The sequence below is a fragment of the Arvicanthis niloticus genome, chromosome 6 (assembly GCF_011762505.2).
Source record: "Arvicanthis niloticus isolate mArvNil1 chromosome 6, mArvNil1.pat.X, whole genome shotgun sequence".
Classification (NCBI taxonomy): Eukaryota; Metazoa; Chordata; class Mammalia; order Rodentia; family Muridae; genus Arvicanthis; species Arvicanthis niloticus.
In genome coordinates, this window is record NC_047663.1 from 23,894,112 (window position 1) to 23,907,652 (window position 13,541).

The window sequence follows — 13,541 nt, forward strand, 5'->3', positions numbered from 1 at the left end:
AACTGGATTATATATCAGTTATGTTCAGGCTCAGTATCTCTTAATCCTACACGTTAATATTTGTTGGGAACACACAGCAGTAGCATCCTCCTGGATATTGTGAGATGTAGCAGTGAAGACAGAATTCCTGTCCAGTGGTTCCCAGCCTGTGGTCTTGAGCCCTTTGGGGTTGAACGACCTTTTCACAGGGGTCTCATATCCTACAGAACAGGTTTTTACATCCTGATTCATAACAGCAGCAAAATTATAGCTATGAAGTGGTAATGAAATAATTTTATGGTTGGGGTGTCACCACAATGTGAGGAACTGTATTAAAAGGTCGCAGCATCAGGGAGGTTGAGGACCATCACTGTAGATGGAGTGTGAGTTCATTATAACGTAGGTGAAAGACCTATTCACAAGGATGCAGGTTGGCAGAGGGATGCACCAGCCTCATTCACAGTTCTAGACTTTGAGAGTTTCCACGTCTGCTCCTGCTGGGGTGAGTGAGGCAGGTGCTACTGGCCAGAGCTGGATGCTGAGGCTGGGTGCTAGAGGAGGAACACTGGCCATCACTGTTGGCGACCGTGAAGTCAAGCTCAATGCATGGTTTTACAAACCTCTTCAAGCTGACTGCATCCTTAAAACCTCCTTTGTCTTTTAGAAAACCCAGAAGCTCTGAATGACTACAGTTTACCCAAACCGCATGAGATTGAAAATGTGGACAGCACAGAAGCCCCAGCCAATGAAGATGAAGATGCAGGAGGTAAACCATGCTGTACAGTTAGAACCTCATGGTGACAGATACAGTTGCATTTGATGTGAAATCAACTCAGATTCATTCGTTTCATATATATTTGCGTTTAATAGTTTGTTACACGAGAACACGGATATTGGGGTGGGGGGGAATGGTTCACAGTGAAGCACTCCTGCTGTTCTGCCAGAGGGTCCTAGGTTGCTTCCCATGGCCCCTGTCAGGTGGCTTGCTGCAACCAGTGAAGTCAGGTGACTTACGGTGTCTGTAGGTTCTTGTGCTTGCTTGGCATATACACACAGTCACACACACACATGCACTACACCAATATTTTGAGAATTTAAGATACTTATTCATTGTTCATATTGTGCTAATTTTCCTATTTGTTGGCCAGATTTGGTGGCACATGTGTATGATCACAGCGCTTGTGGAGCTGAGGTAGGAGGAGCATGACTTAAGGCTACGTAGCCAAAGCAATGTATTGAGACCCTGCCTCAAGCAAAGCAAAATGAAATGTTTGTTTTTATCATTTTTCTTTCTTTTTTTTAAAACCATTTTTTATTATAAAAATAACACACATCTGTAGCTTGGGGTATTTTCTAACAGCCAGTTCTCCAGATATAACTGACTGGCCAACAATTCAATTATTTTTATTTATTTTTTATTTATTATTATTGGGGGTTGAGGTGTCTATGAAGATCAGGAGACACTCTGTGGAAGTCAGCTTGCTCAACTCAACTCAAACACAGGGTGTCAGCCTCATGTTCATATTTCCTGTATTCTTAATGCTCTGGCATTAGGGGCCTTACAGACCCAGGGGGGAGAGCGCCCTTCTCAGAGCTATGCAATTCTGAGAGATTATATATAATGCTCTTGACTGGGAGTTTATTTGCTTTTGTTTTATGGATTTTGTGTGTGTGTGTGTGTTCAAACTAACTACTCCTGTGTCTATACCAACAATTCCGTCCTTATTTCCTGCTCCTATACCAAGTCCTAAATCAACCTAAGGCCTCTTACTGGACAACTGGAAACCAGTCCTTTGCCCCCAAACCCAACAAGAGTATTCCAAGTAACCTCCCCTAAACATCTCGCTCTGCCTTGCCTTAGTCACAGAAATTCTAGGAAAGAGTTTTACACTCTGTCTTAACACCAATGGTGCATTCTTCATGACACTGTATTAAAGGACATTACCTTCTTCCTTTGAGTCCTCATTTTCAGTTTCTCTGAACATTCTCACGGACATGCTTAACGTTGGCATTTACTGTGTCCTGGCAATGGCCGTATTCAGCGGGTGGATATCCTGTTAATCACAAAGCCAGCCAGCCCTACAGTGGCTTGTATGTGAGGTATAGCTGCTGTTTTATCTGGGATGATCCCCTTGGCATTTGTGAGAGGAGGAGTTAGGTAGGTGACTGCAAGTTAAACAGGCTTTATGGTGACTCATCTCCCATCTTCCAGCCTGGTAGTTCCCTCAGGGATAATCTGTGATTGGGGATCCTGTATCAGCCGGCTCACACCTGACTACTGGTATAGCAGGAAGATTCAGTGCTAGAAGGCCTTGCTCAGGGTAGAGTGTGTACTTATCACATGCAGGGTCCTGGGTTCCATTCCCAGCTAGAAAGAAAAAGAAAAACAAAGAGTTAAAATACCACCCCTCAGTAAGCTCACGATCCAGTCTAGTAAGGGTTCTTCAGGAGGTTGACAACACGGACTTACAAAATAACGTCGCTCCGTCCACACTCTACCCCTGGCTTCATTTCTTGGTTTTTCCCCTCCCATCCCTGGACCCCAAGTGTGTGTGCATGTATGTATGTGTGTGGGAGAACTCTGCAGAAGCACATGGGTGAATGGAGGTTAGCGGTTGATACTGAGTGTCTTTACTGACTGCTTTCTATATGTTGAGGCAGGCTCTTCCGCTGAACCCAGAACTTGCTGATTTGCTGGTCTCGCTAGTCAGTTTGCTGGGTTGCAGTTGGGCTATCACACCTACCTGGCATTTACATGGCTGCTGGGAATTTGAACTCGGGTCCACTGCTTGTGTAGCATGTGCTTTAGCCACTAATATGTCTCTCTAGTCCTTGTCCAGATATAGGTGTTATCTTGTTCCAGTGTAATTTTTTTCCCTTTAAAGACACAGTTTGGAATCTAATATCCAAAGCTCAGGTCAGATGCTCTAAGCTTGGTCTGGCTTCGAGTCTTGATTCAATATGTTCTTTGCCTGTAATTTAACTATTACAATAGCAGCCAAAAGGATAGCTTCTTACTCCTTGTCTTCTTAGTTGCATTTCCTTGGACATCCCAGTGCCTTGGGACTTGGCCATTGGTAAATTTTCCCTTTAGTAACTGATCAGGACACCACCTCTGTGGCTCCATACCCTGAGTAACAATATGGCCACCCAGGAATCTCTTCCTTTTCTTTTTTCTTCCCAAGGCACAGGCCTTTGTGAGCCATAGCTGAGCTCTCAAGTCCTGGTTCTGACACCAGTTCTGAGGGGTTTTCCACACTGACAACAAAGACAGCAGTTTAGTCGTTGAGTGTCTGTTTAGTTCTGGAGTTAATTCCCAGGGTTCAGATGGACTCCATGGGTTAATGCTTCCGTCTTGTAATGGAGCCCCTGCTTCAGACACCAGCCACAGTACTGAGCCCTGTGTAGTTTGGACAAATGCACAGACATCGCCTTACTTACTGTTAATGGTTTCTTGTAAATCATTTGACTCAGAAGCAGTCAAGTGGAAGAGGGCACAGGACGGAGAGGAAGCAGGTGGAGACCTTATGCTTTCTCCAGGGGTGCTCCCTCCCAGCACCTCTGAGTGATTCCCAGCCCAGAAGCTCTCAAGCCCATTGTCCAAGATTTTATTTGGCTCTCCAGCCCTTCATGGCCTTTCCCAGGGATCAGTGGGTGAGGCTGAACATTGTCATTGGTTTCTCCGTCCTCTGGGGTCCACTGGGGTCCCAACCTAAGACACCTCATTAGCATAAATTCATAAATATTGAAAAGGTTTTTGTTGTGAATCGCAACATCTTGTGACCACTAAGAAAACACAAGAGTTTTAGGAGTTGTGTGCCTAGAAGAAAGAACAGAGACAAAGACCAAATACATCTTGGCAATATACTATAGTCTGTAAGGTTCACAGAAGTGGAAAGCAAGAAGAAAAATACGTCAAAACAAAACAAAAAGCAACCAAAGGCAAGAAGGGAAAAAATAGTATTTCACTATTCAAACTGTACTTTGGGGCTTTTGTTTGCCCGTGCATTGGTTTTCAGCATGGTGTTCTTGTTTGCAGTGCTCTCATGTGTTGATAATTATGATGACAAAACTCACCCACTATTGCCTTTCGAATGTCACTGGGATCTCATCGAAAATATCACTTCTTTAGAGAAGGTTTCCCTGACAACCGGGTCAACACTTTAACTGCACTTTATTCTGCAGTGCTAGTGCATCACAGAGAACTCTCCTCCTGGTCCGTTAACTGTCATTCTCCTTCCACTCTTTCTTGACTGGCATCTAGGACATCTTTTTCACTAGTAGGTACCTCACTCATAGTAGATACGCAATAAATGTTTGTTGTATGACTAAAAGAAAGCCCTGGGTTAATTACATATGCATCTACATGTTTCTCCGAAGAAAAATGTTTTCCTCTCAGACTCTTTCTTTTGCCCAATCACTCATGACCAAGAAATTGAGTTCCTTGTCTAAAATTTCTGAGATTCAAATCACAGCTCAGCTTGTATTCCTGATCTGCCGAGCTATACATTAATTCGTGCCAGTTTTTAACCACAGAGTCAGCGAATACTGCTACTCAGGATGTGGTCGTGTGTGCTGAGGAAAGGCACATGGTGTCTCTGATCCGGCAGCTTCTTGGTGGGGACATCCCATCAGGTTACGTTCAGGACGAGGCAAAGCAGTAGTAGCTGTGCCCACACTTTTCTCAGTTAGGGCTTCTGAGTTCTGGTACTCACCATGGTAAGTTTGTGTTTGGGATAACAGCAACCTCTACACAGAGGTTGGACTGGGAACTGACAATCCATGTTAGAATGTCCGCGGGGTTCAGACTAACCTCAGGGTTAGGACTCCAGCATAGACACGAAAACAGACAATCTCCATGCAACAATAAGAATTTAAAATATAGTAGCACACACCCGTAATCCCAGTACTCATAAGGTAGAGGCAGGAGGATCTCTGTGAGACTGAAGCTAGCCTGGGCTAATAGAGAGTTTCAGGCTAACCTTGGATATATATAGGGACTTTGTCTCAAAATATTAAAAAATAAAGTAACCGACCCAAATGCTGTAAGCGCTCAACTTTCCAAGTTGGTCGTGTCAGGAAATATCACGCAGTTCTTGGTAGCGACTGGAGGGTGTGGTCTGTTACTCTAAGCAACTTGGGAATCAGGAAGAAACAAGGTAACACGGTCCTTTAAAATTGTCTTAGGAAGAAATTAATAGAACAATGCTATTGTTGAAAGATCATTCCATGTTCAGGATTAGCGTTCAAACTGACTGAGACACTAAAAATGTCAACAGTGTGAGTAATTTGCCTTTGAAAAAGGTAGTTAGCAGGGCACGCTGGTTTAAAAAAGAAGACCGTCGGCATGTTCAGATCATACATGCCGAACGATAAGAATTCTAAAACTGAAGAGGAACATTAGCTGGGCATTGTGGCATAGGCTGGTAACCCAGGATTTAGGAGGTGCCGGCAGGAGGGTCAAGGCTGGCCTGGACCCCTGGACCACATAATACTTTATCTCAAACTCATTGTCGTCATCATCATCATCATTATCCTCCTCATCATCATCCTCAACACCAACAACAAAACGGTGCATGCCAGTCTAATGTTGAAACTAGAGTTAGGATTGTATTTATAAATTTTAATTAGGAAGGTGTAGCTATAAGGTAGTAAGAATTATAGAACACTTTTATTAGAGATTCCTGTATATTTAAATTTGATGGAAACGTTCCTTTACATGTTCTTTGAAAGGTTGTAGAAGCTAAGACCTCTCTGGAGTGTATTAAATTCAAATTAATTATAATTGTGTTTAATTTAGAGCTTAAAAAAATGAAAAGAAATGTTTACCTTTATAAGTTTTCAGATCTCACTGTACGACCACACCGACACCTGTTTCTCACTTCATGAACAATATACATTTTTAAAAATAATATTCTCAGGAACCCAGTGCAGAAGTTGGCAAAGTTTTTATCTATAAAGGGACAGACAATAAATATATAAATATATTAGGTTTTTTAGACCATATAACTTTAAATACAAACTTCTCAACTCTGTGAATAAAGTTTAAATCAATCAGAGAAGACACATAAATGGATAGGCATGGGTGTGCAACCAATAAAACTTTATTTATAAAGACAGATGGTGGGTGGGATTTGACTTGCAATCGTAATCTGCAAGAAGCTGTTTGTGCAAACATCTGAAAGTGATATCAGTAAGGATTATAACTCTTTTTTTTCTCCAAGACAGGGTTTCTCTGTGTAGCCCTGGCTGTCCTGGAACTCACTCTGTAGACCAGGCTGGACTCGAACTCAGAAATCCGCCTGCCTCTGCCTCCCAAGTGCTGAGATTAAAGGCGTGCACCACCACCGCCCGGCTCTTAATAATTTCTAAAATTAGAAAAACATACGTCCCTAATAACAATAGTTCATACCATTGTAATTTACATAATTAAACAGAAATAAAATCACATGTAGGCTAAAGGTTACGTTACTGTTCAGTTGCTCCTTCCTTTATTCCTGAAGACATAAGTCTGTCAGCTCATGCTGTTTACACCAGCTTGTTACTTCCTCACAAGGCCCGCTTACACTGCCCAGCTCTCCCACACTGTAGTCTTAGAACTGAGGTTTTTGGAGTATGTTTGATTAGGAATTATTTACATGCCTAATTATGTTTTACCTGGAACTATTGACATATGTGACAAAAGTTTAACCCATTACATGTTAAACAAGAGAGAGACACAGACACAGAGAGAGACAGACACAGACAGATGGACAGACAGACAGACAGACAGACACACACACACACAGAGAGAGAGAGAGAGAGAGAGAGAGAGAGAGAGAGAGAGAGAGAGAGAGAGAGAGAGAGAGGCCTAGGGGTTAGAGGGATGGCTCAGTGGTTAAAGACACTCTGCTCTTCCAAAAGACCTGGGTTCCATTCCTGGCACCAATATGTTGGTTCATGACTGTCTCTAATTCTGGTTCCAGAGGATCCATGCCCCCTTCTAGCCTCCAAGAGCACCAGGCATGCAGCTGATGTGCAAATTGTATGCAGGCAAAACACCCATACACATAAATGTTTTTTTAAAGAAGCTTAGTTGCCAAACTTACTTTTGTTGTTGTTGTTGAGATAATGTCTCACTGTGTAGTGACTAGCTTAAAATTCACTGTGAGACATTATGCATCAGCTGTCCCTAACTCTAATGGCTGGCGAGCTCACACTAGGCTAGTGTGGGCCATAGCTGGTGGGGCCCATGGCTAATGAGGTGTCTTAGGTTGGGACCCCAAGGGACCACAGAGGACAGAGAAACCAGTGAGATTGTTCAGCCTCACCCACTGAACCCTGGGAAAGGCCATGAAGGGCTGGAGAGCCAAATCTTGGACTGTGAGCTTGAGAGCTTCTGGGCTGGGGAGGTCACACGGAGTAGTGTGACCCGAACTCCCATGGCTGGTGAGGTCACACTGAGCTTCTGTGGCCCTAACTCCCATGGCTGTCGAGGTCACACTGGGTTTGTGTGGCCCTAATTCCCATGGGTGGCATCTTTGTACGAAGAGAGGAAGTAACAGAGAAAAGAAAGTCTTGTGACAAGAAGTAGAGATTGGAGTTATGTTGCTTTGGGCAAGGAATGCCAAAGATTGCTGGTGCCCTCAGATGGGGTGGGGATGGATCTAGATGGGGTGGGGGGGGGTAGGGAGGACCTGGGAGTAGTCAAGGCACTAGGTCTTTGGGTTGGGGAGCACATTTTGGTTCCTAAGAGTAACAGTGGCTGGTAGGGATCGCAAAAAAACAGGGACCCAGTTAAATAGGAAACACAGGACATTGGTGGCCTAACTCAGGGTCTTTAAAAATTTAAAGATTGTGCCCTCCTAACAAGTGAGCTCATGGCAGACTCCTTCCGTTTCCTGTGTGGGAAATGGAGATGATGGGAATCCAGTTTTGGATGAAGAACCAAAGGAAGAACTGGGCGTTCTGTCTTGGCCTTTCTACCCTCTTCTGCCTCCGAAGTGGTGAGATTACAGGCATGTGCTAAAATCTTAGCTGCTGAGCTGTCTGCTTCACTGGGAGGAGTGGGACCTAGCTGGAGGAAGTGGGTCACTGGGGAGTCCTTGAAGGGTTTAGTGGCATCCTCGATCCTTCCTCTCCCTCTTTTTGTTTCTTGATGACCATGAAGTAAACAGCTTTGCCCCAGTGGACCCTCCGCAGTGATTACCTTCTCACAGGCCCAAAGTGATCGCGCTAAGCTGGCCTGGGCTGAGGCCTCGGAACTTGCAAGACCAAACCAACCTTTCCACTCAATGTTTGCTTTAGTTTGTTTTGTTTTGTTGAGAAAGGGTCTTACAATGTAGACCAGAGTGGCCTCAAACTTACTTTGTTGTCTCCGTTGCTTCATGGTCTCCACCTGAGGTATCCTTGGGCATGCTGAAGTCAAAAGTGGGCTTGTTCTAACCCTAGTTTTCAAAGACCTTTATTGTTTTGGGGAGTCAGTTTCTTCCCTTCACCATGCAGATACGGGGATTGAATGCAGGTCCTCAGGCTTGGTAGCAAGCACTCGTGCCTGCTGCGCCATCTCTCTGGCCCTCAGTATATCTGTTTAGGTCTTGCCTGGTTCCAAGAGAAAATTTGAACTTGATACTTTGTTGAAAGGCCGTAAGTGTTTTCTGTGGTGGTACCTTGAGCAGAATAGTTTAAGATAAAGATGGAAACTTGGAAAGTTTGCTGGAAAAAAAAAATAATTGTTTCTTCCTCAGAAAACACAGCTCCACGCCTCAGTAGCTTTCCATAGCGCACTTTGCTGTTTGGATTGGGGAAGGATTGGAAAGGGATCTCTGACTGTAGTTCAGGCCAGCCTGTAACTATGTGACAGCCTGTAACAGTACTGTCGCTGTGTAACAAAAGTTAGCCTCAACTTGTGGCTCGGGCTCAGATTCCCAAGTGCTGAGATTACAGGCCCGTGGCACACATGTCTAACACCAATGGTGCAGTCTTGATCCTTTTTGATGTCTGTGATCATTTTGTGCTTATAAGAAACATTTCACACAAGCTACTTTGATGCTGCCGAAGGGAGAGAAAACAAGCCACCTTTGCGGTTTATGGATGCTAATTATTCTGTGTGTGGGAGGGGTGGTTGGAGCAGCTGGGAGAGACCAAGTCAGCCTTGCCTCTGTTCACCAAAGCTCCAGCAAGCGCTATCGCTCAGTGCACGCAAATACCTGCCTTGAAAGGAAGTGCCACATCTTATCAAAATATTACATCTCTTGAGCCCAGAGCACGGCCCCCCCTGCTCATGGGATGCAGGAGTTATCTCACAACATCTGCAGTGTGCCCTGCAGAAATTCACTCTGTACGTGCTGTGATGGGCAGAGACTCACAGCTTCCCCTGTGTTAATTTGTGGTTGTGTTAGTGATAAAACCAAGATGTCTCTCCTTGAATCTTCTTGACAAAAACAAAAAGCATCTCTGGGTTCTCTCTCTCTCTCTCTCTCTCTCTCTCTCTCTCTCTCTCTCTCTCTCTTTCTCTCTCCCTCTCTCTGTCTTTCTTTCTTTTTTCTTTCTTTCTCTTTCTCCCTCCCCCTTTTCTCTCTCTCTTTCTTTCTTTCTTTCTTTCTTTCTTTCTTTCTTTCTTTCTTTCTTTCTTTCTGTTTTGAGCCAACCCATGAAGCACAGTTAAGTTAAAGGAATGTTATCTGCAGAAGAACAGACAGTTGAAAGGGTTAAAAGACTAGACATCCACCTGCTGCTTCTGGGGGCTCATTGGGGAGACTACCGCCTCTTTTCACAGTGGTCTCTGTGCTATGACAGTATTGGCATCTCTTCTTAGTCAGGCTGATGGACACATGACACCCACAGGAGCATGCATGTCACACCAGATGCTCCTGCCAAGTAAATTCTGGGCTCAGATGAAGTTTGGCATTAGCTAGGGAAATTGGCCCATGATGGTTCTCTGTGCAGTTTGCTACCATGTGAGGAAACCCTGCTGAGGGACAGAGGGGATCCCGGAGACGTGCCAGATCCAGCATATAAGTCACTTGTGAAATCTTCAGGAATTTTGTGAGCTGGCAGGCTTTGCATTGGTAGCTTGAAACTGGCTATGGTGGAGTATTTATAGCACTGAAATCAACAAGCTGCAGGGAAGCCTTTCCCCACCCCGTGGTAACTATTCAGCATCAGCAGCTTACTGCTAGACTAGGGACTGAACACACTCCTACCTGGCTCTCATGCTGTGTGTGTGTGGGGGGGGGGTGCTGTTATTAGTGGATCTCTCTGCTAACATAGCAAGTAGGATGAGGAACTTGTAATGTCTAGAGGTCTCATCATTGTGGAGGTAGTGAATGTGGTTGGTGTGGTGTGTACTGTCACAGAAGACATAAAGCAAGAGCAGAGACATTTAGACTGGGCACCGTTGCCATGAGACGCACTTCACATAGAAATCCCTAAAGACTCATGCAGCAGCTCCTCCCAACCCACTCCCATGGGATAAGGGACAGTCACCACCAGGCTGCAGCTCCATTTTGACTATACTGTTTTATGGCAGAGTCCTACTGCAGGTTACCGTGCCCTAACTAATTTCCTCCTCCTCTTTCTCCTCTTCCTCCTCCTCTTCAAAAGCAAGGTCCTAGTCTATCTTAGAACTCATTGTGTTATCCGGGCTGACCTCAAACTTAGAGTGATCTTCCCAAGGGCTGCAACTGTAGAAACATGCCATGAACCTATTTGTATTCTTTAATATCAGAGTTCTGGGTAGACAGTAAATGTCCGTGTTTGTTACCTTTGTTTCTGCCTTTCCATTCATCCATCCATCCATCCATCCATCCATCCACCCTCCCACCCATCCATCCATCCACCTATCCACCCTCCCACCCATCCATCCATCCATCCATCCACCCACCCACCCACCCACCCATCCATCCACCCATCCATCCATCCATCCATCCACCCACCCATCCACCCACCCATCCATCCATCCATCCATCCACCTATCCATCCACCCATCCATCCATCCATCCATCCATCCACCCATCCACCCACCCATCCATCCATCCATCCTCCACCCATCCATCCATCCATCCATCCATCCTCCACCCATCCACCCATCCATCCATCCATCCACCCATCCATCCACCCATCCATCCATCCACCCATCCACCCACCCACCTGTTCATCTGTTCATTCATTCCAGCATTTGTCCACAAGTGCTCACTAGACAATTGTTGTTCGATCAAGTGATGAGCATGTGAAGACATCTTGGCGATGTGATTTTGGGGGTCAGGGGGAGAGAACCTTAGTCTTGAGCCATCTCTCCAGCCCAACAATATGATCCTTGTTGGCAACGATCTTCAAACCTTGGTGAGTGGGATGATTTTAAGAGATTTAATTTCTAGGTTCTTGGTTTCAGTGTGTTCTTTTCCCGAAACTGGTCTTACAGAAGTTAATATTCTCCTTTCCCAACAAGCTTATTCCAACTCATAAAAGAAAGACTCATCCTTTACCATCATTAAGGTGACAACTTCCAGGGTGACTATCTAACTATCCTTTTGGACATCAAGAACATTCAAGAGGCAAAGTCAGGGGAGTGTGAGTTTGAGGCTAGCCTTGGCTATATAGGAAGTTTCAGTCCAGCCTGAAGAACAGAAAGACCAATTTCTTAGTAGAGAGAGATTGCTAATTATTTCCATTTGTATGCTTGACAATTACTAAATAAGAACTGTAGCGATATTATTTAATCAATTTCATGCTAATTATTGTCATAATAATTTGATGAAGAAAAGCATCGAGCATACCTACGATCCTTAGACTTCTAATTATAATCTGTTGAAGCAGAAAGATCACTGTGAGTCAAGGCCAGCCTGGGCTATGTAATGAGTTCCAGGACAGCCAGGGCTAAGTTAAGAGACCCTGCCTCAAAAATAATAATAAATAAAATAAAAAATTCAATAGAGATTTTTTTTTACATGTGGCACCTCATTGCAACAAAAAAAAAATGAAAATTACTTTTCTCATGTAATTTTAGTGAGGAAACATATACCAAATATTCATAGAGTGTAGGTACAGTGTACATACAGTGTAGGTGTAATGGAGATTACGACTCAGAAGAGCAGAACATTAGGATAAGGTTTTATTGGGAAAGCAAACTGGAAATAGAGGTCACTGGGAAATTCTATTTTTTTTTTCCTGAGACAAGCTTTCTCTGTGTAGCCTTGTCTATCCTGGAACTCACTCTGTAGACCAGGCTGGCCTCCAACTCAGAGATCCACCTGCCTCTGCCTCCCAAGTGCTGGAATTAAAGGCGTGTGCCTCCACCACCCAGTTTCCTATAATTTTTTAAAAGCTTATCTATATGATTGTTAGTTTATGATGGGATAAATCTCCTGACTAATACTGCTGTTCACTAGATACCTTTTTAACATCTATTAATTCATTTATTATGTGTGGTCAGAAGGTAACTTGCCAAAACTGACTCTTTCCACTACGTGGGGCTCTGAGGATTGAACTCAGAACATCAGCCTTGGTGGCAAGCCCCTTTGCCCACTGAGCCATCTCACCAGCCTGAATAATTTTTAAAAAGATGTAGTAACAGCTCCATTTGTAGCCAATGGGACACACGCACCCCTGAATAGCCATGGATGTCGTGTATCACAGAATCATAAGTTTACTTAAGAAACACATTTTGCAAGTTTTTTGTAGACCAATTACGTGATTCTCAAAAGTGAACGTTGTAAGTGACAAAATTGGCATATGCAGAGCCTCCAGTATTTAAGACAGAAATATTTCCTGTTTTGTTCAAGAGTTTTAAGAGTAAACCATGATGAAAAATTGTAAACGTTAATCTAATCCCCTCTTAATGTCTCAGTGTATAAGGCGGAAACAGAATATTTCCCATTTCTTTTAAGGGCACTTGTGAAAAAGTTTGAATGTCAAACCACAGCACAGAAACGATTAACAAGAGCTGACGGAAGTATGGGAAGTCCTAGGTTTCATTTTTAAGAATTATTTCTTTTCTGTGTATGTGCGCAGATGCCCATGGATGCCAGGATGGGGATGTCAGATCTCCTGGAACGAGGGCTACAGGCAGTTGTAAGATCCTGACTGGGGTGCTGGTAACTGAACCCTGGTCCTCTGGAAGAGCAGAGAATGTTCTTAGTTATTGAACTATCTCTCCAGGACTCTTGACTTCAGTATTTTTTAAATGATATTTTCATGCTGTAGTTCCAACATGAACAATCTTGTTTTCTGCTTAGATGGAGAATAATATATGCTAATTGTGAAAAATCATGAGATAGGTCCAGATAGACCCATCCTCTTCCTCCCACCCTCCCTCCCTCCCTCCTTCCCTCCCTCCCTCCCTTCCGTCCTTCTTTCCTTCCTTCCTTTTTTCCACTCTCAGTGTTGGGAATTGAACCCATGTCCTTGCTCAGGTCTGGTAGGCATTTGACCCCTGTGCGACATTCCTAGCCTGGCCCTTTCTCTTCTACAGTCCCAAACCTATCCTAGAACCATCTTTTATTTTTATCGCTTGCTGATCAAGACTGTTCATTTTTCTTGATTTTGATGGAGGAATGTTTTAGAGTGCTCTATCCATTCAAAAA

At 44.0% G+C, this 13,541-nt stretch overlaps 1 protein-coding gene across 2 annotated transcripts in view; it reads left to right on the forward strand.

Moving 5' to 3' along the window:
• Ikzf3 (IKAROS family zinc finger 3) overlaps positions 1-13,541 on the forward strand; it is an 82,189-nt gene that overhangs the window by 27,534 nt on the left and 41,114 nt on the right. For both annotated transcript variants that reach the window (XM_076935833.1, XM_034507852.2), the window contains exon 3: positions 644-745. In XM_076935833.1, coding sequence (XP_076791948.1) covers positions 644-745 — 102 coding nt within the window. The remainder of the gene's footprint in view (positions 1-643; positions 746-13,541) is intronic.